This window comes from Colletotrichum fioriniae (assembly GCF_027942845.1).
Source record: "Colletotrichum fioriniae strain IMI 355084 chromosome Unknown scaffold_2, whole genome shotgun sequence".
NCBI classification, from domain to species: domain Eukaryota; kingdom Fungi; phylum Ascomycota; class Sordariomycetes; order Glomerellales; family Glomerellaceae; genus Colletotrichum; species Colletotrichum fioriniae.
In genome coordinates, this window is record NW_027076838.1 from 1,679,282 (window position 1) to 1,705,559 (window position 26,278).

The 26,278-nt window shown below is 53.5% G+C and overlaps 2 protein-coding genes across 2 annotated transcripts; one reads left to right on the forward strand and one right to left on the reverse strand.

The window, feature by feature from the left end:
• Positions 1 to 1,312: 1,312 nt before the first annotated feature.
• N0V96_002273 (uncharacterized protein) lies at positions 1,313 to 3,224 on the reverse strand (the record flags this gene model as incomplete). The annotated part of the gene is made up of 3 exons (XM_065756480.1): positions 1,313 to 2,122; positions 2,209 to 2,456; positions 2,693 to 3,224. The coding sequence occupies 3 exons, from the start codon at positions 3,222 to 3,224 to the stop codon at positions 1,313 to 1,315; spliced, it is 1,590 nt and encodes a 529-aa protein (XP_065614849.1).
• A 21,318-nt stretch (positions 3,225 to 24,542) lies between these two features.
• N0V96_002274 (uncharacterized protein) lies at positions 24,543 to 25,718 on the forward strand (the record flags this gene model as incomplete). Its single annotated transcript, XM_053187687.1, has 2 exons — positions 24,543 to 24,948; positions 25,366 to 25,718. 2 exons carry the CDS (start codon positions 24,543 to 24,545, stop codon positions 25,716 to 25,718), a joined length of 759 nt encoding a protein of 252 aa, XP_053055191.1.
• Positions 25,719 to 26,278: the final 560 nt, after the last annotated feature.

Sequence of the window (26,278 nt, forward strand, 5' to 3'; positions counted from 1 at the left end):
AAAGAAACAATAAAACATCCGATTGGCGAATACAACGCATGACGACGGCATCCTTTCTGGGCTGGAACACCGGTTGATGTCTTGTCTTGGAAGAAAAAAAAAAACAATTGAACCCATGTCGAAGGAATGTAAACGTCAAGCCCCCATCGATCGATGAACTAGAACATTGTTCAGCCCCCCGAGTCAGATCACACACGCGAGAAGGAAAGGCACTTAGGGAGAGGAGGCATTGATCACAAGAAAGATGTGGACTAAGTGGAAATAGGTTTTTGGCAGCGCGTAAAAGTGTTCTCTTTTTTTTTTGTGGTGTGTTCAGAAATGTGTTTGTGTGTATACAGGTTTACAAAGTTTGTTTTTTGCGGCGAAAAGAAAAAAAAATCCATCTTCTGTTTGTCCGATGATGAGGTGACCTGCACTCCAAGCACCCCTCCTCCTCCTCTGCTTTCGCCTCCGCCTCCTCTCTCTCACACTGAATTGGATCCGCGACCAACAAGATAAGAGCTCAAACGAGAAGAATCCCAACTCGATGGTGAAAAAAGTAAACACATGAAGGCGACGAGTCCGAAGACAGTAACCTCCCCAAGAGAAGGTGCCCAAGCGTCGGGTCGCCGCGCACAAGAAGAAATGTTCCCATGTTCCAAATGCGATGCTGGCTGCCGGCCTCCGAACATGCTGGAGAGATTACAACGAGCGTAGAGAAAAGTACGCTTTGGCCGCTGCCAAAAAAAATTGGATGGATGTTGAGTCTTGGGTTGTGTGTCTGTGTCTTCCCTCTGCTCTGTCTCCGAGAAAAATCCAAACGAATAAACAATCATGCTGCTGCTGTGTCTGTTTGAAACAAAGTCCGCCGTTACACGCCGTTGTCCTGGTTCCGGATTGCTCTTGCCTTTGCCCTTGCGTTCTTGAACTTTTGGTGGTGATCATCAATGCTGCCCTTGAAACAACGCATCCCTTCGACGCTGACCATCTTCCGAGACCTATGGGGGAGTCGGCGAGTCTGGCGTCGCAAATACTGATACAGTGGAAGACAATGCGTTGGTGAGAAAATGCCCAAACCCGCTTGCACTTTTCGCATGTGGCCCTTCCCGAGGCGGACCATATTCTGGTGGTTCATGATGGACCTCCTGTGGAAGGGCACCCTGTGTGACCCTAGTGACCTATCCGCGTAAAACATAGCGGGGCTGGCCTGAGAAGGAAAAAAATCAAAAAAGAAGTTGTCGTCATCAAAGTCGTGTCGGGCATGATCGAGAGCGACGGTTGGTCGCTGACGATGCTGAAATTGAATGCGAAAAAAACAAGTCACTCAGACTGTTTAGTCGGAGCGCTTGCGCTTCTTCTTGCTGTTCTCATCTTCCGAGGAGAGCTCGCTGGCGCTTCCAGGAATCTCAGAGGCAACCTGGAAGAGAACCTTGCCGAGAGTGTGATAATCTTCGGGGTGGCCCATCATGCTGTGGTCAAAGGAGTGAACGGCTGAGTCGTCGAGCTCCATGACGATGGCGCCACTGCCGTGGGTCCTAGCGTGCTGAGACAGGTTGTCACTGCGGGAGAACTTCTTGCCGCACTCGTGGCACTCAAAAGGCTTCTCGCCGGTGTGGAGGGAGCGGTAGTGACGCTTCAGGTGCTCCTGGCGGCGGAAGCGGCGGTTGCAGAGCTCGCAGACAAAGGTCTTTGAGGGGTCTTCGGTGAGGGACTGCTTGCGGCCGCGGCGGTTAACGGGAGCCGGGAGAGGCGCCGAGTTGGACTCAGAGTCAGAAGAGCTGTTGGCCTCGGAAGCGGGAGCCTGGCTGTTGGAACGCTGCTCGCTGCTGGCAGCCTGGGAAGCTCCAGAAGCTGTGTTCATGCTGGGCGCAGACTCGCTCGCGTCCTTCTTGACTACCTTGCGACGCTTTACTTGGTGGCAGTCGTTGTCGGAGCAGGAAGAGGAGGGGCTGGGAAGGCAGGCAGGTGCAGAGAAATCGGCCTCGTCAAAGTTGAACTCCTCGCCGATGAAGCTGGCGTGGCCGAGAGAGACGACGCTGGAGCCGGTGCAGGCACGGGGGCGACGGACCTCAGCTGAGTGTGCGTCGCCGAGGTTGACGAGACCGTTGACAAAGTCGTCCTCAGACTCCAAATCACTCAGGTCCTCGAATGCGGGAAGGCCGTGAGGAAAAGCAGGTTGAAGTCAAAAGTCGTTTGAGAAGGGGCTGAAGTAGGGGTCTTGGCAGAAACTTCACTCCTGAGCTCATCACCGAGGGTGAAAGTGGGGAACTCGGGCGCCAAAGTCGGGTTGGAGGTGTTGGGTGCGGCAGCGACAGTGAGATTGCGAGGATCGCAGAAGTCAAGATCCTGTTCAGACGCGACAGACCTGGCGTACGGTGAGGGAGAGGGAGAAAGTGAAGGGCAAGATGCGGTGGACAGGAGGTCGCTAGTGTTGGTGTTAAGCGAGGGGACCTGGGCTGCTTGGTTTTGGAGGTAGACTGCCAAATTGAGTTAGCCTCTGAAAAACGTCCCTCAGTAAATCCCACGAAGTGCCCCGCCAAACTTGCTTCCGGCAACCACCACCACCACCCAGGCCGTTGGGAATGGGGTCAAAGAAAAAACCAAAAAAACCACCGAGGCCCATGCAGCACAAAAGCGTATGGATTGCAGATTGAAAGCATAAAAATCGGTACACTCAAAGAGGGAAATGCACGCAGTCATGATTGCAACTTACCAGGTGTCATCGGGGGTGACCCGCAGCTGCTCCAGTCAACGGCGTGATTCTCAGGCACTTCCAACGTCTCCTTGAAGCCTTCCATGCCGTCAATGCCCTCCAAACCAGAGAACATGGGGTTCATCGGTGTCTGGAGGAGATCGTAGCTGGCGTTGGGGCTGCTAATGGCGCTGCCACAGGTCGACAGCGGCGGCGTTGACGGGAAGTAGAGGCTATCGTCGCAAATCTCCGTCTCGAGCATGATGGCGGGCTTTTGGCTCATGGGCTGGGGAGATGCCATCGGCGTCATGTTCGCGGGTCCGTTGCTATACAGCGTTGGACCCATGGGCTGCGAGCAGGACGAGTTGGGTCGCGAGTAGATGGGCGTTGAGGGCAGAGTTGGGACCATGGGGTACATGGGCATGTGCTGGGACATGGTGGGCTGCTGCGAGAAGTGACCACGGTGCCTTGAGGTGTCGAGCTTCTGTTCGGGGCGGTAGTAGAGGAAGGGAGCTTGTCCCATTGCCTGGGCGGTCATCATGGTGGCGTCCATTGCGATGCGTCTACTCGATGATCAGTTCCTAGCTTCTTTCATCCGTTATTCTCTTATTGCTCATGCGGGACGCACCAGACAAGTTTGTCGTATTGAGCTGTGGGTGTTAGTCGGCGGGTTGTTCGGGTCCGTCTTTACTGATTAGTCGTATAATGCGTGGTGTAGCGTAGTCGATGTTGTACACTTGGTTCAAGTTCTTTCGAACTGAGTGATGGGCAGTTGGCCTAATGACGGTGGGTTTCGGTTTCTTCTGTGTGAAGGATAGGACGACGGGTCGTTGGTGGACAATGACCGTCAGGGTGTTGATGACTCGATGAGTGAAAGTGTGGGTTGTCTTAGTTGTACATGGAACTCGTCTGGAGTGTTTCTCTGTCTCTCTTCTGTTCTCGGAAGATGTCGTTGGAGGATCGAAAAGGTGAAGTAGAGTTGACTGGCTTGGTGTATTATGTGCTCGAAGACGGTTGATGGATACTGAGTTGTAGTTGTGTTTAAAGGAAGGACGGGATGGTTCGAGCAGGTCGAAGTGTTTCCCAAATGTCGAGTCTCAAAAGAAGGAAGAACCGAGAGGTCATAAGAAGAAAAGATCACAGCGCACTGTAGCCGAACGGAGTGTCGATCATGAAATAGCGAGAGTGAAATGAACGTGGGTGGTGAAGGGGGATAAGTAGAAAAGAGACCAAGATCAACCGACTGGCGCAAGATAAAGGTCGTCGATAGGCCGATGGTACAGGACACTGAATACCAAGCCAAGTGGCAGACCCGACCAGACCATCCCAGACCCTAGTGCACCTTCGAGTAGACGGACCCTCGTCCTCGAACCCCCGTCCCCTCGTCTCCTCTCTCTCTCTCTCACTCGTCTTCCCTCTCCACGCAGGCATGTCTCACCCACACAAGTCGACCGGGGCCAGGGGTAGATGAGTACGTATCCTGTGGGGTCTAGGTACGTAGACGACCCGGCTAGGGTGTGTGGGGATACGTACCGGAATCCCTCCTCTGTCGGTACGTAGCTCTCGGTCGCTGGGATGGGCTTCCGTTCCTAGCGCGTGGACTCGGAAGGGGGGGGAGGAGGTTAGTGTAGAAGTGTGGGTGGACCGCCACACTCGTTGGATAGTGGGTGGATGGATGAGCGACGGCGGCGACGGACCAGGAACAGGAACACCAGGCGAACGAGACGGTGTCATGAGTGGGTCCTGTCTATCTGTATGCCCTCTGCATGTCTGGCTCTGGGGCCAAGCGGAAACATCAGATGGGTGGTGCAGTTGTGCTGGTGGGCTTCTTGGTGCTTTGGCCCTGCCGCGCCGGAAGATGAGTTGTGTCGTTTTGTGGGTGGCATGCTGTGTGTGGGTGGGCTGGGACGAGAGGATGGCGCAGCCACCAGGTCAATTCTAATTCTGGATGAGCAAAACGCAGGTACGGTACGGATGTGTTCGTATGGACGCACCGTTCAGACAAGCCACGAGCTCCCGTTCTCCGTTCTCTGTTCCTCACCCCGTCTTCTGCCCAGAAAGTGACGAAACGGACGAGACGAGACGAGACGGGCCATTAAGCATCATCCGGATGTACCGACCACACTCTGAGGACTACTTGACAGTCTGCCCGTTTTCGTGTGTGTTGGGGTTTTGTTTTGCTCTATTTTGCTGTTGGAGCCGGTCTGTTCGAAGTACCCGAGGACGAGGATCCTCTGGCTGACTGGCTGCGTATCCGTACTGTAAGTAATTTGCTGGGTGCCAACAGACGCACACATACGACATCTTGCAGGAACACGCCGGCCTCGATGCCGTCAGGACTCTTGCATTTTCAGCCTTTCAGATGAGAAAAAAAAAAAAAAAAAAAAAGGCATACCTTCTGCAGGAAATACCAACCCCAACTCATTCGGCTCTTGGCCGGAATTGCGGCTGACGTCCTCCTCGAGCAATTCTCATTTGCAAGCCGGCAGCGAGAAAACCCTAACCAGCCGTCATGTTGCTCTCAGACAGCTACAGCAACCAAGCCAACGCTGGCAGATGGCGTTGACGGCGGCCCAGAACGGGCGTCGTGGGAGCATCTGGACCTGAGCACAGAGCAAGCACTATACACGACTATTGTATGCCGCCGTCCTTGAGAGTGCCATCAGCCGTTTGTTCGTGATTAAATGCCCAGCCCATAGTCCGTTATGCCTTGAATACGGAAAGGCAAGTACCTCGCTGCAGTACCGACCAGGCCGAAGTACAGCCAACCAGCCACAGCGGCTTCTCAGTCGTTGTACCTAGTCAGACACCGAGTAATACCAACAGGAAAGAGAACGCTAAAGGTAGGTTTAATCGGCCTGCCACCAACAGAGTAGGCAAGATGAGACAGGTTCGAGATACCTCGTTCACCAGTAGGCACTGGGCAAAGAGTATCCGTATGTCGAGGTAACCCAGCAGAGCTGCACAAACCCGAGGACCATGTATTCGTTGATAGGACGGCAAATCGAGGCACAAGTGGATAGCGCCTGTCGATAGACATATCGCCGTCCCCACAGCTAGCACAAATGGCTTCCTCGATTGGCACTCGCTATCTCAGCCCAGTCTGGCGCGCGTCCGACCACACTGTTAGGCACCATCATTCGCTGGATGAACCCTCTGTCGACAGTCACACATGCAGACACACTCATGCTGCACGCCAGTCGTATCGCTCATTGTGCTAGCACACCCGCGTCGAAAGCATGGCCGAGGCGCGCATGCAAGGTACCAGTCCAGTGAACACAGGAGGGCGATGCGCCGCTTACTGGTGATCACTTGAGAAGTTGCGTCTAGTAGGTAGCCGTAGTTGCAACAGCGGCAATGGTGATGGTGAGGGAAACCACCGTGAGCGGCAACCAGAGGAGAATGCCAGCTTGTTTCCTTTGCGAGCAAAATGCCAACTGCCGTTCGTCTCCTTGATCACGGTGGCTCTGCTGATGCCCCAGCAAGTTTCGTGGTTCGTGGGAACATTCGTAATCCATTTTCATGCTTCAGAGCGGCTGAGCAGAGCTGTGCTTGTCTGAACTCCCCAGACAGGCGACTATGACTGCTCCGAAATGCCCGAAACGCGGAGCATCGCGGCAATTGCTGGGCTGCCCGAGCAGCATTGACAATGACAGCCAGGATAGCCGGCGGGTCGTCGTTCATCATTCATGCCAGAGCCGCAGAGACAAACGGAGCCTGTCAATTGTCATTGAGCTGAGGAGACAGTGGGCTTGAGCGGTAGTATTGCAACCGCAGCTCTGGGAAAGCCGTGTGTGGCTCATCCATCCGATGTCGTCAGGCACATAATTGCTGCGTTATTGGAGTATATTCGAGGTCCCGGCTTTCTAAGAATAAAAGCCCACAGCTATCAAAATGTTAATTCGTCCGAGTATTGGATTGATTGTGAAAATGGCCCTGGCGGAGGCCGCACACCCACCTATCCCCGTTGTGCGCCGCGTCTCCTCTTTCGGAGGCCACCGTCTTCTTCTGAAGTTCTGTACGGATAAGCCCTTGGATTCCTCGAGTGGGAACCAAAGCCAACGGCATGCGAGGGGTGCCACTGGCTGGTGGCCCCCCCGTTCGTAGCACAACTCGATTTCTTGGAAGCGGCGAACATGTGAGTGTGCTCGAATAATGTCGATGCATACGGGCGTCGTATTCAGCTGGCCAGCGCGCCAGTGACCCCTCCCGGGGCCAGCTATGCAAGCCTCTCGTTTGGTGGATACCGTAGTTGTGCAGGAACACGAAACGCACAAAGGATGTGTGATGGAGACGTGGCCGGGCCATTCAGAACGCTGAGCAGGCGCATCTTTGGCGACCCCCTGCAAAAACTCTAGAGTAACGAGCCTAACGATAACCTCTGCTGTGAGGTGCCATCCACCACTAGGCGTCCGTTGAGTACCGCTTGGCATATCAGTGGACGATTTGGGCGTCCGTCACACGTTTGCTATCACCAGTCAACGACCCCGCGTCGCGCTTTGAGGATTTGGCTGTGGCTTTACGGCATCGCGTTGGCCAGCGATGACGCAGCCGCCACTAGCAAGAGTTTCTCGCGCGCCTGGACTCTCACGGATCCATATCACTCGTGAGTATTAGTCTGGCGGATATGGTGACGAGCGTTGTTTCTGGTTTCGACTTGTTCTCCATTCTTTCACGCGTCTGTCTGCTGAGTCGAGCCGGCGCGGGGGGGCGTTGGATTGCTGACTGCGTCACCCGACCACGACCCCGCCAAAGCCGAGTTGAGTTGTCTCTCGTCTCTCGACAGATCTAGCATGCCAATTCTGGACTGGCCGTCTCGGTTGGTCCAGCAGCTTGGTGACGGCCAAGCATCAACCCTGACATCCCTGGCATTGTGGACGGATTGGCGGGAGCCTCTTCGGACTGTACGACTCTCGGTTGCCTCGACATGCTTGGAAGTTGAAGAGTGGACAGTCAAGATAGGCAGTCCAAGGTTGCGAGGGCTGGGACTAAGCAAGCCTCTCGAGTGGCCCGCGGCCCGCGGCTGATGATCGTGACGGGACAGGGCAGGGAGCCGATATTGATGGTGAAGCAAACCAACGAAGCCAGTGGATTCATGATGCTGTCGAGTTTTGCACGGACGGTGGGCGACAAAGTGACATCCGATCTTTCAGGTCCGAGTTGGCAATCCGACCCTGGGAGGATGGAAAGTTTGATTGAAAAGAGCGAAAAGATTGTCGCCACCACGTCGCGGCGAGGAGGTCCATGCAGCAAGCAGTCTAGTTGAGGCAGTGCTCGGCGTGCATGCCTTCAAGTAAGGTGTGTAAGGCATGGACTATTGAGGCACCACGGAACCACGGGCACGTAAGTACGCAGCATCCATGGATCCGGAGCTGAGATGGGTTCGGTAGGGCAATGTTTAAATCCATGATCGTAATGGCTACGGGCTAAGGCACAGGGCAGACGGGATGGCCTGTTCGGATGAAGTGGAAAGAACGGTGATGCGCTCCCTCTTTCCATCTCTCTGCAGACAAGGCAAGGTATTACACCTGAGGTACTAAGCTGTCAACTTGAGGCAGGTACGAATGCCTAGACTCAGGCAATACGCCACGTGACTATTTGATCTGATGGGATGGGATGGATGCGAAGGAGGATTCGATGTCACCGTCCGCTCAAACACCAACCTGAATGTCACAGGCAACCTAACCTGGAAGGCCTCACACACCGCATGGTTGGAAAGGGAAGGCGCGAGGCCAAGGATGTGCCTGCAGATGCAGCAGGAGGAGCAGGAGCAGGAGCAGGAGCAGGAGCAGATGCAGTTGCAGTTGCAGATGCAGTTGCCAGCTGCGGCCAACCTGGAGAAGGCACAGTTGAGATGGAACCAACTTGCCAACCCGAAGGCTCTCGAAACCCCAAGTACCAAGTTCCTTCCTGCCCACTTGCCTTCTCTTCCCAAGTTTTCATCGACTTTCCTTAGGTAAGGTAGCAGGGGGGTACAAGGTAAGAAGCTGCCATTGGGATTGGGAAACGGGAGCCCCGGTGCCCCGTTGGTCAGTCCCGTCTCCATTGGATCCATGATGCGGGAAAAAGCAAATATTCGGCTGTGAGAAGGCGCTCCCGAGTCCCCGTTCTCCCACCTACCTTACCTCATGCAGCAGCTACTTCCAAGACCTAAGTGACAACACTGTCATAACTCACACAATATCGATTCTTATTCTGAGAGGTGCGTCTACGCCAGCCAGGACTTTCCCTTCTGTTTCATGGGCCGAGACTCCCGTATCCGCAGTTGATGCGGGTGATGATACCATCAGCCAGGCAAGTCCTTACCTCAGCGGTCATCTTGCAGCTTGATGCCTGCGATAGCCCCCGACAAGAAACGCAATAACGTCTAGATGCTGATGGCCAACCGCAGTGACAACTTACTTTATCCAGTTTCACTATACGCCGCCCCTCGTCCACCAGTGCCACCGTCCACCATGACATCGAACGAACTCGTCTTGCATTAGACGCATGGAGCCCGCCTTACGTACGCACTCGTTTCTGAATAAGGCAGCCTACTATGTTTCTTTGCTGCGTACCTTGCCTGCTTGAACGCCCATACAGCTCGATGGAACGTGTGCGGCGTGCCCCAACTCTGACCACCTCCACCTCCACCACAATGTTGACCAAAAAACTTTTTCTCACAGAGAAGAAAAACGATTGCTGTACCTTACAGGAAACGCAGATGCAAGGAACACCGCGAGATGCAGTCTGTCTGCGTACGCAAGGCACTGGTCGTGCCTTTACCCCTCATTCGCCCTCGTCCTCCCCTTGCACCACCCCGCTTCATCCTCACCACACCCTCACGATACTCAGGTACGGATAGATGGTCGGACGATATACACCGTGACACCCTAAACCAATGACCAAAAACTCCCCCGCGACCCGTCACTGCTGTTCGGATCCATGTCGCACCAATTTTCCGTGCCCTATCGATAAGTATTATCCTTGACGTCCATCTCACTTGCCTTGCAAGCCTGCGAGAGACGACGCCACGATACTTCGTATGAACGTTACCTTCGTGCCGGGACACCAGGTTCGGCCTGCCAGGTCATACGTATCGGCGGTATACACTAAATCACCTTGGACTTGATGCTCGCAGGGACAGCGCTTTGAGAGACTCGGGCTTAGCCAGGCTCATGGAAGTCTGCGGCGAACCAGCTCCAGCCTTCAGGCACTCCCGTCAGGACTCGATCCCTGAACGCTGCGATAGTGCGGATATGCCACACTCTATCCTACACTTCTGGGGACAAGGTGCATACGTCAACTCCACGGCCGTCTCGTCTCGTCCAGATCACAGATCCATCCGCCCGGACCTCGCAATCTGGGATGTCAGAGGCAACCGACGGGAACGCAGTTTGCATCGGTACAATCCAGCCTATGCGAAAGCTAGGTTGTGCAGTGATGGCAAGCTAGTTGGTTTTCTACTTTGCGGACCAACAGCGACTCGACTAGCACCAACCGCATAGTCATCGAGCATCCCGATCCACCGAAGTATATCGAATGTCGATTTGCCGACAGCCATTGGCCTAAAGCCTCCAACAGCAAGCAAACAGATCCTGTTCACTGTGCCGCTCCCAACACCTGCCTCTTCAATCAAGCCTTCTGGCTCCTTCAGAAGTGACCAGTCGTTCGAGGAGCTGCGCCGCTTCAAGTTCTGGCTCCAACGTGGCACAGAACAGAGCGTTGTTTGCAACGGTCCAACCAACTCAGCCATGCAGACTGTTTTCTTTCACATGTCTCCATCCAACCGTCTGTCTCACAGGTATCCGCCCGCAACTCTTTATTCGCCGCCAATCCCGCACGTTCTAACGGCTTGATTTATCCTCTCCGTTGCTTTTTACTTTTCCGAATTGGGCGGCCGGGTTGGAAGCAGGTTGAGTTGGCTGACGCCAAAGCTGTCCCAAGACGAACAAAAGCAGCCGTATCGACTCCTCCGCTAGCCATGTTGAACATGGACAATATCCCATTGGCCAGAGAAAGGGCGACGGTGATGACTTCAGTCGGCAGCTCAAGTCGCGTAACGAGAGTCTGGTTTCCACAATGCTGTCGGCTAGACCCGCAAAGTCAGGTTCCATCTCCAGACGACCGACTCAGCCCTGGACGCTAAAGGCCTTGCAAGAAGAGACCTTTTCATCGTCATCGCCGTTACCTTTTCAGCTTCAGGCAACTACCAAGTCTCGACTATGGAACGGCCTTCTTCCCACTAGTCTTCTAGCTGAGACGTTAGCTCTCTGCATAAAATTGCACCAGAGCACCTCCGGCACCAATGGTGCATTAGTTCTATGGTTCTATTGTTTGCTCCATAATCCATCCAGCTGCCAGCCTGCCACTGAGCGATGGGTGGATGATGCACGCACAATGGGTCAAACAGCTGCGCCGCCGCAGCACAAAGCGGGCACAAACCGGCTCGATCCCGCGGCTTGCACCATTGACGACCGACTCGACTCGATTCTGGCCTTATCATCTTGTCATTATCGCTCTGTGTGGTCCAGGTCTTTACCCATGCGGCCATGCATAGAGCCCAGGTCTCTCTCGCAGCGGGGACTGCGTACACTATCAGCACATCTTCCGGTGCACGTCGGTGTCGAAGCAGGCTATGCTAGGCATTATGTTGCATAACTTGTATGCACCACCGGCGCTGTGTCCCTATTCGGGCATCTTATCATGATCGGTCTCGCACACGCAGATCATCTGCAATAGGTATTTGACCGTCGCACGCGTGGTTCTCACAGCTGGGAGAGTTCCGGCGAGTTTGCGCCAGGGTTCCATGCCCGGTCGAAACCCTGGCGATTATCCAATCACCAATTTGCCTCCGTTCATGCGACCACGCAACCACGTCAGGGCTTCCTAACAAATGGTGTCAATCGGCCCCGGCCTCGCTGCGCGCACCCATGATTCGCCTGACAGTACTTCGGAAGAAACGGTACCACGTAGTGTACTCCGTCCTACAGCTCAGCGTATCCGTACCTTGCATATCGCAAGCTTCGAGATGCTACAGGCCACTGAGTGTCCCCAAGGTGCCAAGGTACGAGATACAGTTCTCTTTCCATACATATGCAGGAACAGACGAACCGTTGCACCATTGCATGCAGGTACGCTGGGCATCGCGGCATCCCACAACTTTTCAAGCTTCCCCTTCCCCTAACCAAAGCAAATTATTCCATTACTCAGGCACTCCAGACTAGATCTTGTCAAATCCGTTCACAATAATTTCAAAAAAGAGAATGGCTATGCTCGGGGCGTCAGCGATCTAATTGCCCGAGAATACCAGTGTTGTCATCGTCAACGTTGCGAATAACATCAAGACGCTCGCGAGCAGTTCTCGACGCTTATTCCACCCGCTACCTGATTCCTCCGGGCTAGCTGGCTTGCTGAGAAGACGGTCTCGAAGACCAGCATCGAAGGCCCGAAATCCCTCGTAATAACTTCGAGAACAAGGTATTCTCGGTCCAACCATGGGTGGTAGTGGGGTCTAGCTGCAGCATCCCAGACTACGCGGAACCGGCAGCATAACGCTTGGGACCGTTCTAAAGCCCTACGAAGAAAAGTGGCTTTTGAATTGTGGATTTAGCAGTCGAATAGGAGCCCAGCCTCTGCGACCGACATGGGATGGCATGGAGAACGATTGCCTGCTAATAACCTTTCTGGACTCGAGTTCTACTGAAGTTGATGGGACCAGGGCTCAACCACATGCTTGTTGACCTTTTCTGGATCAGGCCAGGAAAGCAGCCTAGGCTTGTCAACTGGTCGGGGCTCAAGGATGGCTGACCAGGTGCTATCTCAGCGGAGGCCACGGGGAGGAGCCAAGTGCCTGGCTCAGAATCCTTTCGCCACCGTCGGGGTGGTTGGGCCGTTCCTGGCTACTGGATCAGACTTGAGCAAACACTTGACACGATCCAATACACCGGAACACATTAAGCCCAAAACAGCCCGGGTCTTCCAACAACCCCGACCCAACGTGTGGGTTCACCATGTAAGAATATACTTCCGACCGCAAATTTTTCCTCCATTAACCCCGTTTTACGAAGGTGCCCCAAAACCGGTGAACGTGTTGGTCAACGCCTGGTCTCTCGCGTTGGGTGGTGTGAGCCAGACATGTTCGTACTTCAGATATCTACAGGACAACAATCCACACTAGAATATCAGCTAACGGTCCATGGTAGATCAGCAGCCGACCATTGTCATCCGCTGGAACTCTCCGACCGCCGCTTGCCTCAAGCTCCCCACCGAGAGCCATTAAAAGCCACGGATGGCGCAATATCGATGTCCAAGGACGGAAGTCCAGCAGATCTATTCGCTGGTTGATCGAGGGGACCCCGGCGATCTGTCGTTTGATGCTCATGAAGTTCCCAATTGTACCCGCGGGCCCTTCTTTTCTCTCTGGGAAGTTCCCTTCTCCAACACTCCAATTCACCTCCGACGACTTGGGAGCCTGGCTGGTGGACATGGTACTTTGGGCGGCCCGGGTAGGAAGCCGTGGGGTCCCGGCCCAGCCAGTGGCACCGAGACCCCCAACGGCGACCAGGCCCAAAAACGGACCTTCTTCCGGTCTAGTTGCCCCGGATTTCTGGCAAATCTAGCAATGGCCTGCTTCAAATTTAAGCCAAGCGGCGGGCCACACCATCTGTCCATCTGTCTCTTGCTCGGCCACAAGGGTTCTCGCCGCAACCGGGCATGAGTCTGGAAGATCGCCAAAGGGACCTCCAACGGGCCCGGGGTGCTTTGGAGCCTGGGGCCGCCGTTTAGCCTGACGGTCCTGACCTGACTACCCCAAGAAATCGATGAGCATATTCACCGCTATCGCTATCGCCAACCAGTATTGTCCAGAGATAACTGCTGAGGCTAGCGGTCCGGTCACGGACGGGGCAGGGGCTTCACTTGGCGTGGAAGATCCTCCGGGATCGAGTGAATTCCTAGCGTCGCTGTCAGGCGAGGCACTTACTTATCAGTCTGCCAGCTAACGGCAATAAGCAACCATTGACAATCAGTAACGTTCTGGGCCAAGTCAAGTCAGTGGGCTATTGTTCGCGAGGTCTAACAATTACTCTGAACTCACTTAATGTTTGATTTCGACAGGGAAGGTTGAGTGGTTGAATCATGCATTGGGCTGAATCAAAAACAAACTGACTTGGCTAGAGCAGCCGGAGCGTTGGATAGCCGACAAGTTTTCCCATATTACGGACACTCTTTTCTCTTCTGCCGTGGCACGCGTGGATACATGGCGTTACAGACCGGGCTCAATGTCCTTTCCCGGCTGAACGAAGCCCACATACTGTGCAGTAGTTCTGAGAATTCGGTTAATAATGGGAGCTGTCATCCTGAGGCTTCTCGACGGGGCACTCCAACTCGTCTCGTCAGGGGTACCCCGTCACACCGGTCAATACAAGGGGTTCCTCCGCAGTAACCAATGGGCATTCCCGCGGTCGTTGGCCCATAGGCCTCCAGGCTCCAAGACCTTCGAGAAGGTTTCAGGGCCCACACACTCCGACGCCTGAGTCCCCATCACGAAGCATCCTGCAAGGCCTTGGGTATGAGGGACTTGCCTGTTTAGGGCACCATGGTTATCATGACGCATCGCCTTGTGCCATTGGAAACGATGGGAAACGGAAGGCAGATGGAAGGGGTGCCAGCATGAAGCAGAGGCCCCAGGTCACGATGGAGCCGTTTCTCATGTTGCATCCTTCCATTGTTCTAGAAGGCATAGCTTCGTCACCACGTATCAGACTGCCCGAGGTGATGACACTGGTCATATCATCCGGTCGATCTATATTGGTTACTGACAGAATACGGCAGTCTCGCCGCGGTCTGTCGACGCCAGTCGTTGGAACTCGAGAGGCGTTTCGAACATTCATCACCAAGAGCCACGAGGTATCTCACTATACAGAAACATCCATCATTAATCGGCCCATCCCCATCCATGACTATGTCGATCGGACCGTATTCAAAACAGCATGTCGACCTCGGCAGAATATTCACGAGAGGCCATCCGCCTTTGCCCGGTCAAACAGTATACGACATTGTTAATACATTGCAGCTCGGTGCGGTGGAGTCCCCGGTGTCACGTTGCTCGAATGAATAGTATTTTGGTGCCCACGAAATTGACAAGCCCGGAGCTCGCCATCGACACGACCCATTCACGATTTCCAAGATAGCAACGTGGAAGACGACCAGGCCAGGGTCCTAACAGGCCTCCCGCTCGTCCCGCCGATGGTTCGTCAGTGGTGCACAGCCAAGCGCGATAGGCTCCAATATCTGCACCAGAAAGGCGTCCACCTTCCGTGGGGTCCACGAACGGGAGATAAACTCATTTCCTTGTCTCTAACTACCGGCGTTACTCAACCTTCTAGAAGTGATTAGCGTGGGGAATGGGAGATTGAGCGTCCCGGATTCCAACCTCAGCTTTTGTCATCGGTGCGGTCTCTCAGTGTCCGCAAGAAGTACCGCACACTGCACAGCCATCCCAATGCTGGAAACGGGCAGGAAGCCGATGCATCTTTCAAGACGACGAAAGATGGAAGTAGCCTCGGCCAACGGCTGGCATATCGGGATACCTTACTAAACTAGTGACAGCTCCATGGTCAGTAGGCCGAGAATATCGGACCGCCAGGATGAAAAAACTACGGTACGAGTCGATGAACGTGTGTGAGAAGGCGGCGGGCAATGTATACTGAATGCTTTGTCCACCTGAATAAGAGAGCGACATGCGGGTGGTGGCTTGACGGGAGCTAGCTCGCGATACATCGACTTTCACGTGGCGAGAGACAGCTGCAGTTTGCAGCCTCAGGTGAGCGGTCAATGTAATGTGCTGCACCAGAAACTTGGAAATCTTCAATGTCGGGAGCCAGTAAGAAGCCGAGACGCTACCAAGACATCAATGTTTGCCGGATGGGTGATCGGGCGCAAACAGCCGTTTCCGACACAGCACGCGCGAATATTGTTAGAAGTTAGGGGTGTTTTTTTTTTTTTTTTTTTGGACAGACCAAATATGGCATATTGAAATTTGGATACGATGAGAACTGAGGCATGCCAGCTTATGGAGCACAGAAAACAAGCTACAACCCCACCACCAAAACGACTAGAGGCAACAGACACGAGAAAAACTTGGCATCCCGTTTACCTCGGACTCGGATACGCATTGGTTCTCTCGAGTCTTGCGAGCCTGCAGCGCCCAACTTTCGAGGTCTTTGGCAGCCCTGAAACACGCTGTCTAGTTGGTAGCTTCGGGAGAGGCAAACTGAGAAGGAAACTTCACCTGCAGCATGCGGAGTGATGAACGACGAAGGCGTGCATTGGTCACAACTTCTCGAACCTGCGTTGCATCGATGTGTGGTGACTGGTGGGCAGCCTTTCTGGGTGGAAAAAGACGTCTGCGTGGTCGCAAATGCAGGTGGTTGAATACCTATCTGGGAGCAAGTGTACGCTAAGGCGAGCACGCAAATGGCAACACTCACTCAACCTAAGCTGCAACTTGCACCCGAGAAAACGAACGGTGTGTTCCTGAAGCAGAGACGTGGTGGAGGGGTGGGTGGGCTCCAGCCTTCGTCCGCCTCCAAGAAACCCATTGCTTTCCAGCAAACCGGCTGTCTCTCCGGGCCTCCGGGTACACCGGTGTCTTCTTTCCGGGGATTAGGGCGGGCTTGGGCCGAATGGTGGGTTGCATTTTGTAGCGTGATGCAGGCAAAGGGCTCGCTCAGGCACACGGCGCACAAGGCCGTATTCAATTTCTTGTCCCGATTTTACTACATCTAAAGTCGGCCACAGGTGGTCAATGAGACATCGCGTGAAGAGCAGCGTCGACGCAACCCGACGCTTGACGCACAGTCTCTCTGGCCGAGTCTCTCTCCACACGATGCGTGCCGTCGCCACAAGTTCATGATGATCAGGGCCCGGGGAGGCATGATGTCTTGAAGCAGGGCCAGGTACTCTCGACAAAGTATCGAGACTTGTGCAGCACTAGAACTCATCATCACTGGGTCTAATACCTCGGGAGTCGCGGCTGCATGCAAATCGCATCCACCAGTCTCGCTCGAGGCCCGACCATGATGAAGCATCCATTCACCCATGACTTATTCCCCGAAATCCTATCTTGAGATACGCCTCTGGCCCTCCAATGGACCCTGAACCTGACCACGTTGATGGCTTTCTGAGCCCGACTTAAGATCAGGGTAATTGGGCTGCTAGCGGCTTGCCTGTGATGGCATCTTCCTGGGTCAAAATTACGATCTTCGGTCTCTAGTTGAAGATCCGAATGGGGCTCTGTCCAACTCGAGCGGGGGCGCCATCTTCATGCGGAAGAGGACCTTGCGTTGCAACACTACCAGAAAGCCCCGGCTCGCGGAATAGAGGAAAGAAGAGGGACACTGGGACAGAGAGAGAAACGAAAGACATCACCAGTGACGGCCTATGCTTGAACTGGTGCTCACCGCTGAATATCGAAATTCGGAGCCGTCACGTCTGCCGAATAATTCCGTCGATCTTCACCTTTTGTGTCTGAGGAACGTCTTCCCTTCTACCGACAACCCAGAAACCTGTATCCTTCGATGCGTCCGAGGTGGCTCGGATGGGACGTGGATCGCAGCAAGACGTGCGAGACTCACATTTTGACACTTGGAAAGCGAACACTATCCGTACGGCTACGTAGCGTGGGAACTACTGCGAGGCCATGAGCATCCACTATTGCTGTCGGCAGTGGCCTAGATGCAGCAGGCATTGCTACTTGTCGGGCCTCTGCCGCCAAACGAAAAAGAAAAAATAACGCTCCCGTAGTCAGCAGCGATTGCGCTTCCTGCGCCCCCGCCCGCTCAGTCAACGAACCCCGCACATTCCGGTTTGGCTTCTGTCGTTTTCAGGCGAACGGCATAAAGTTTGTCTACGTGGTAAGAGATTTTTTTTTTTGGTTATCAATCAATCAATCGTCGTTGCTTTTCTCGCTAAGAAATGTCTCGCAGATGCTTTGACCTTCTCTCTATCAGGAATCGTATGGCGGCAGGCAAAAAGCTGGCAGGCGGAGCGCTGGGGGATCCGCGCGGTCCACGCCAGGCGACGCTGCGGCTGCGCTGCTTGACTCGATGAAGCGTCCGTGTCACATGCCGAAAGCTCTTGGGACGACACTGACAAGCCAGGGGATCCTCGAGGGGGGTGGTGATGGATGGATCATGGAGGGGAGGACCTGCGGATCGAGAGAGAGAGAGAGATGCCACTGTGTCTGTTCGCCGGTCTAAGAGGTACGATTTTTGACGTTTGGCTCGGTGGCTCGTCCGGTTCTGTTGGCTCGGTGGCTCGAGCCCTGATGCTGACACCTACGCTATATTGTCGGCGGTGATGCGGTGCGGGCGAAAGAAGCAGACGAGTCCGGTCAAGGCCTAGGGAATTTGAGATGTCATGGGCCGCTCGCTCCGCGGTTCCGCGTCGTAGAGGGGATGCGTGAGTGCGTTTCCCCGGAGAGGCGGCGCTGTGTCAAGTGACTGGCCGACGATGCGTCCTGGATGGCGTCGAGGGCCGTCCTGATTCAGACTGGCTTTGGTTGCTCTAGTCCGTCTGACCACCGGAACGGCGGCGAGAAGCGGGTTCGCGGGGAGAGACTCCCGGGTGGGCGTGTTTGCTTGGGTGGCTTCTTCGTCTTCTTCTTCCCAAGCAACCTCGTGGCAACAACGACTTCCTGACTGCCGTTGTGGTCTATCAATCTAGACCAAAGTGGCGCCTTTTTCTTCTCGTTCTATCGGGGGTGGCGTTTGCAGAATGGGCTGACTCGTAGCTCCGAGACCCTTACGACCCCAACGATGGGATGGATACACACAGGGAAAGATAAGGAGAGACCTCTTCTGCATTCTGTCGCCCTATCTCTACAAATTCACCGGACTAACGTTCGGGGACATTGGACTAGGTTTTAGGCCGCCTCACCTTTTTTTCGTGTCTCACACAAGAGGCTCGGGGCGGGCCATTTCAGCACACCACCAGAAATTCCTTTTTCACAGTCTCTGATAGGTAAGCGGGAACTTTTTCCCCTTGGACTGAAAGACGCCGGCGCGCCGGAGGACAAAGAAGCCGTTGAGGGGGCGTCCACGGGGGACTACGGCGACGACAGCATGTTGGGCTTTTCCGGCTCACTAGCTGCTCACTCCCAGGAAGGGCGCCGCGTGGTTTCAGGCGGCTTGTGGGGTATCTCTGTCTTTCTTTGAGGGTGTCATGGTTGTGTGCGTGGGTGTATGTAAGCCCGTTCCTGAACGAGTCGATTAAGAAAGTGTGTGTCGTGGGTGATCGTCGAGGGGCCGGCGTGAGAGGACTACCCCGAGATGGTGTAGCAGGACCGGTGGGAGGCTGGTTACGATACCGTGTTTTTCTTACTCAAACGCGTTTTGCGCGACGACGACGCGCCGAGGTTTTCGCGATTGTGCGGCGTCGTCGTCGTCGTCGTCGGGTCATCGGTCTCGTTGAAGATAGCCGTGGCGTTGGGCTGGCGTGCATTGCCGCAGCGTTAGGCACAGACGCGATGAAGCTCTGTTTCGTTTCTGAGGTTGACCGGGAGTTGTGGGCTCTCTCTCCTCTCGTATCTCTTCATGGTGAGTTCAGGTGGGCTGAGGGAATGGTCTGCTGGCTGCAGAGGTCAGGGGCTAGTAGGATCTCGCGATGTTGAGCTTGCTTGTGGTGGTCGTGTGGACCTTGGAGACGACCTGCGACTTTTTTCCTTCGGGGAGGAGAGGCTTTCGTTGATTTTAGGTCATCCTCGAGTGTAATGCTTGATCTGATCGGGCACACGTAGAACGCAGTGCTTACGATGGCTCTGATGGCTGTCATCTTCGCTCATCGTCACCGTGTCCTTGCTCTCTGGGCTTTGCAGCGTTAGTAATATGCTCAACGGATGTGAAGCGTTCTATACGTAGGATTTCTTCCGTCTTGCGATGTGTTTGAATGTAAGCGTGCCATGATTATCTCTTCCAGTGAGAGGATTGGGAGAAGCAGAAAAGGGTGACTCTTCTCTGGTCATGTATGGTCGATTGTGCCTACGTCCGCCAGAGACTTTAGTCTTTTTATCGTTGACATTAACCTCTGGGACCAGGCATTGAGGGAAGAATACCGGTTAATTACCTTGTGTTGGTGGGATGCTGCTGGCTTTTTCCCTCCCCCTCGATGTGCGGGTGGGAGTTGTTGGCCTATACCTCTCTTTACCTACGTGAGAGATGTTTTGCTGAATCATGATTTGCTGCTGGGTGTCGTTCTCCTGCTCGCCTCGTTACTCCTCTGTTGTGAAAGGTGGTCTGATACGCCCCTTTTCACGATACGATGAGTTCAAGGGGTGAAGTAGGATTCGTTTCCGGTGTAGAGGGATCTACACGGAGACAGCAACTCGGAACGTCTATACTTCATATGGTTGTTGTACCGAGACGAGTTGTCTGGGGAAACGATGGCATCTTCGTCAAAGCTATCATTCCCCTTTTCAATGTCTACGTGCTTCCATAGTGAGATCGAGCGTATACGAGCTCTGTCAGCGATACTTAAGTTTTACGAGCTTCTACGAGGCGCAAAGAGCTGCAATGTCCTCTCATGACCTCATCTCAGCGTCAACGACCTCTAGATGCCATCTCTTTTGGTGTACTGCCAGAAACGGTGATGTTCAAGCCAGTCTCCCTGTTTCTGCCCGATACGGTCAGGTCCATTGAGAAGAGTACGAGGTACTTGAAGCAGTTATGTCTGAGTGATCCTCTGAGTCGGAGTTTGAGGCTATGGGTATCTATATTTTAGGTAAGTGGTCGGAGATGTATCGATATAACGTTGAGAGAGTCTATCATTGCAGTGAGAATGTCTGAGGGGCGGAGGTTGCCAAGTGGTCTTTCGTGATCAACAGGCGTGTCACATAAGAAACGGCTTTGCCCTTATAAGAACAAAGCGATAGTTCGAGACATCACCAGGGGTATAAGTCATTCAAATTGGACACCACCATCAGTAATGTTGGCTATTGGAACTCGACCGAGCCTTTCAGAGTGCACGTGTTTATAGCACCTTCGTACAACCGACTGGTCGCCTTTGCAAATGGCAGCATCTAGTTTGCTTCTATAGGCTACAATGAAACTTACTTATATAAATAAAGGCTAAACAATATCATAGACATATTGCTGTTGATAGAGGTGATTTCCACCCCTTGTTGTCCACAAAACGGATGTCGACTCCAGCTGTAAGCGACTCTATCTGACGGTCTGGTCACACAAGAGCCGCCCATGCTATATGTTTAAGCCCTCGTACATGCTATTGTAGATGTGTTTATTTTTTATTGCGGCTTATACCGCGACCACCTGTGGACATGACTGAGCATTATTGTTGTGGCATAGCGAAGCCCCTTCATCTGTGGTGTATTATTTTGCAGATGAAATGCCTCGTAGAGGCACCAGTCGTGTGTACTCGCCGGCATACAACACTGGCTCAATTCAACGTGTCGAATGTACCTCCGTTGCTTTTGGTCAGCTGTGCACATTAATGAGGCAGAGCAAGTGACGACATATGTGGTGCACGATGTTGTGGGTGAAGGTGTGGACAGCAACAGTGTATCAAGACCATAGCAAACGGGAAATGGTATAAAAACTGTTTTGTGTCCGGAGCAACATGCCGGGGACGAGAAATATTATTACGGAATAAAGTGCCTTGAGAATATAGGCAGTGAAATTCCAGATCTTCACAGACTTGAGCGATTTAGAAGAAGAAACCAAATATTTGGAAAGCCCCTCGTTTTGATAATGAATTGGCTTGAAAGGGGGATCATGAAAGAAGTTCCTAGAAAGGCGGTGAGGGAGAGTGCTTTGATCGAGTCTTTTGGTCTCAATCTGCTACCTATATAAACGTCTCAGACTTTTCTTTGTGAAAGTCTCTTCTACGGGCACCACAGACTTTAGAATTGTATCGGCCGGCGAGGAAAAGGTCCTTGTTACCAGTGCGCGTTATACTACATTATTTATTATGATTTAGTAATTAATTAAAGGAAAGTCAGCAGGATTATACCATTCACCTCAAATAAATGCAGTCCTCCTTCTCCCCACGTTACGAAAGTATTCCTCTCGGTATATCTCTTTACTTATACTGGGAAGTAACCGATAGTTATCTGGAGGCAAAGGCAGCATACTTAATACTAGAGCCAATCTGGCCCATTGCGATAATCGCGATCAACCTTGGGCATGTGCTGGTCGAATTCAACCCGTGGGATCTTGGCGCAAGAGCACCACCGCTGTGGAGGTGATGCGGCCTGGACAACATCACAAGAAACCACTTACAATTTATTTTCAGAATCCACAGAGTTGTCCGCATGACCCTACGTCCTAAATTCAGCTTTTGATATTTCTTGCCTAGGCCCCTACAAACACAATACCAACACTATCGGGAACGCGGTAGATTACTATATAATGACAAGGCTGATCCTGCCGGCTTACATGATCTAAACGTAATCTGAATCTTGTTGAGTTTATTAGGCGCTCTAACAAGCAGAAGGGTGGCAAAGAGTTTTTCTAGCGGACACCCCAGTCCTCAACATACACATTTACACCCTAAACAAGGGCATATATCTCCAGATCTCTCTCCCTCTGATGATTCTTATAGATTGAATACTACGGCGGCGGAGGCAAGGAATGAAAGATGCTCTTTACATCTTGGGGAGACCCCGTAGGCTTTCGAAAACATCCTAAACCAGTCTGTAGCATCGTCTCGTAGCAATCCTCGTAGCCCTGAAGATGAGAAGCTGAAAGACCCCTCGCTGTTCCGCAGGCCTTGTAGCTTGGAGATCAAATCGGCGAGAGGCACCGAGAAAGCCCTCTTACATGTTTGCCTCGTATGGCTTTGGAGCCAGCTATCCATCCAAAATGGCATTTGCGGATGTAGACCAACCGGATCTGGACGGGCGTTTTACTTACCTATGCTATGTCAGAAGTCGGCTCTGCATAGTAACTGGAATAATTCTTGACAAAGTACGACAAGTTTATCATTCCTTGCGCAAGCGATAGTATGTGAGATGGATGCGACTGCTCGGCTCATAAGTCTGTCACTACGGCCCGACGTGGATTCTGCCCACCAGTGATCACGAAGGGTACTCGAGAAGCATTTTGTTAGATTCTCTACTTCCAAGTTCCAACCAATGTTTATATTTCATGAGAGTAACCCATTCTACGGCAAGATAGTCGTTTATAGATGATGTCGACTGATCACGAGCGAAACTAGCTGAGAAAAACTGCAAAAGTTCAAAGTCACACAGTAGCATTTCATCTCCGCTGGGTGACATCGTGCTAGCCCTGGACCGCGAGGGAATGCACTGAAAGATCCAATGGCGCATTGGACACCCTAAAGCCCAAAGATTATCAAAATTTCTAATGCCACCAAGATAGACGTATAATTCAAGTGTGTTCACTGCTGCAAAAGATAGAAGTGAGGTTGTCAAACGTCCACCGTGGGCCGAAGGTGACCCGTATCCGTACAGCCGCCCCGACAGCCGGTCCGATTGGCGACGGGTAGGACCAGGCCCCGTGCCATCGGCATCGGCGGGGTCAAGCGGCTCCCCCCCAGAGTTCTAGAGACGGCCTAGATCTTGGGATGGTCGGCGACCAACCAATCGACGGGAAACCCCTCCATCCCAAATTCCCCAATGGATAAAATCAGATAAAGCTCTAGAGGGGCCCGAGCTATGTCATGGGGGTTTTTCTCACCATCTAATGTTCACGTGAAGAAGACGGAAACTCGACTCGTCTCGTCTCATTTCTTTACAGGAAAAGAACTGCACTTGCCAGCCTCATCTTGCTTGAACCTTATTCCTACGCTACTTTTTTCTCTACCACCTTACTGCATACCTACTCCTCTCAACTATCATCCTTTCAGTCCTCCACTGGCAAGGCTTCCCAGGTCGGTCCTCATTACCGCATCCTCCGCCGCCGGCCGAGAAAGTGCGCTAGCGAACGGCGACATTGCATGAGGAAAACGGCACTAACGCACCTCCATCAGCCGCCCTGCGCGATCGCCCACCCAACCTTCTCCATACCTAAGCTCAACGGGGAGGAGAGCTTTCCCAAGAGCCGAATTCTGGGCAAGAAACTTTTTAGTGCCATTTTTCGCCATTTTCGCCTTTCAAACCGTCTCTCCCCTCTTGATCACGTCACCAGACCCTTGTTCTGGCGTGAGGGACGCCATCTTCAAACTCCGTTTTACCTGTGTGCGCCTCTCTATCTGTTCGGTCTGAGGGTACTCGACGCCAACTGCCCATGTCTCGGACGTGATGGTCTCCGCCAAGGACGAAGCCGCATCGATGCCGGCAGCGGCAGCGGCTACTGCTTTCCCTCCTCCTCCTCCTCCTCCACCACCACCACCACCACCGTCGTCCGATGCTCATCCACCGCAATCCCAGTCCTCTGCGACCGCCTCGCCGAGAGGGCTAAGTAGGCGCTCCTCCTCTCACGACGGACGCTCGCCAGCGTCGCCGCGCTCGCTCTCCCGGAGGCAGAGCACCAACGAGCGCATTAACGAGATATTAGAGGTACGTCTTTCCACCTGTAGCTCCTTTCGTTTCTGCATCCTACCCCATCGCCGACCGGAGACCTGGGACTGTGGAACCCCTCTGCGTGTGATTAAACGTGTGTTGTCCACGAGCATGTACATTTCGCCCATCGCTTGGCACCGACCCTTCTGGCCGCCAATCCACGGCATTTCTCTGAACCCTAGTTAATTCAACGTTGACCTCGCTTCTGCATTTCCTTTCTGCCCATCCCCATGTTCTGTTTCCTCTTCCCAATTACGGACCGTTCTCCCCGTTCACCATCATACATACCTCCTCCTACTTACACCTTCCCTCTCTCGCCCCAAACAGAACGCACGAGGCCGCGCACAAGCCATGGGCGGCGGACTCTCAACAACCCGCTCCGCTCCCGCCAGCCCCCCGCGGCACTACTCCCGCGCGGACGGCTCCCACGATGAGAACGTCGGCATCATCTCCCGCGGTCCGGACCGCAACTACCAGAGCATGAACTCGGCGCCGCCTTCCGCCGTCACCACTACGGCAACGGCCCCGGAGCTGGCCGGCACACGGCCGCGCAAGTCGGTCCAATCGACGAGGAACTCCCTGCCGGCGCAGACTGAGGAGGAAGGAGAGGACGAAGACTACGATGCCGTGGTTGCGCGGGAGGAACGGGAGAGAGAAGCGCAGAGGAAGGAACCCTGGTACACGATCCTGCTGTCTAGCTTTCAGAGCATTGAGCTGGAGAACAAGGGCAGCGTGGCCCGCGATCACCTGGCGCTCGGTACGTATTGCGCTCGCAGTCCCGGTCTGTCACGACACCGCAGCCCACCCGGGTCGGCTCCCCCCTTCAACCTGGACGGCTCAGCCGCCTCTCCAACCCATCACGGTTCGACGCCTCTCAACGGCTGGCAATGACCACATCCCTTTATGATCAACTTATCCTCCTTCATCTCCCAGGCAAACGGGGGCCAACTCCCTCGGGCGCTTTAGCTCAGTGGAACACTCAGCTGGGGACGGGGGATTTCCACATATCTCTAAGGAGATGGACCTCAACCCCTTGAGTTCGACTTCACATTCAAGCTACTCTTTTTTTTATTTTATTTTTTTATTACACTTTTTGTACCTTCACTTATGAAGAATCACGGCTACGATATGTACAGCGCAGATTCAGCTAACCAGAAGTGACTTCATTAAACAGAACGAACATTCCTCGCATGGCTCCGCACATCTCTCGCCTTCGCCTCGATAGGCATCGCCGTAACGCAGCTCTTCCGCCTCAACTCGTCCCTCTCGACGCCGGGGACCGAGGACCCGAACAGCCACACCCTCCGGCAGCTGGGCAAGCCGCTCGGCGCGACGTTTCTCGGCATCAGCATCCTCATCCTGTTCCTGGGCTACCAGCGCTATTTCCGCGCGCAGCAGTGGGTTATGAAGGGCAAGTTCCCCGCGAGCCGCGGGACCATTATCGTCGTGTCCATGGTGGCGTTTGCGTTAATGGCTGTGAGTTTGGTTGTGGTTGTGGTTGTGAGTCCTACGAGTAGGGAGCGGTAATCTTTTTCCATCGTGTTTGACGTTTTGGTTTTTTTAACGGGGAGTTCATATGTTTGGTGCCTGTGTTTGGCTGCATATGTTTGAAATGAGAGCGTTCTGCATCAAGAGGACAGTTGGGGTTTGTGTTGATTAAAAGATGCGCCATCTGTATTGCATCTATTTACCTCTGATATGACGCAACAATGAGCATATAATACCCTGACAATTAGTCGTTTTCTACAGTGACGTGAGAAAGCGGCCTTGGAAGCTTGTGAGATGATCTGCTTGAATACGATACTGCAGAGCAGCCGCGGAAATCGACATTGGGAAAATTTGAGCAAATCCAAACTCGTCCTTAAGAAGTTGTTGGACGGCTCATTGAATATCCGACCTCTAAGATGAACTCGTCATTCGAGTACCAGTTCTCAACCGGCATCATGCATACTTGTATTCATTCTATGTAATATGCCCTACCAATCTCTGTCCGACGCGAAAACCATAAAGGGCAATTGCATCAATGGCGTATCGTAAGACGCAGGTATCCGGCCCGTTCGAGTACCTCATCTCATCTCATCTCATCT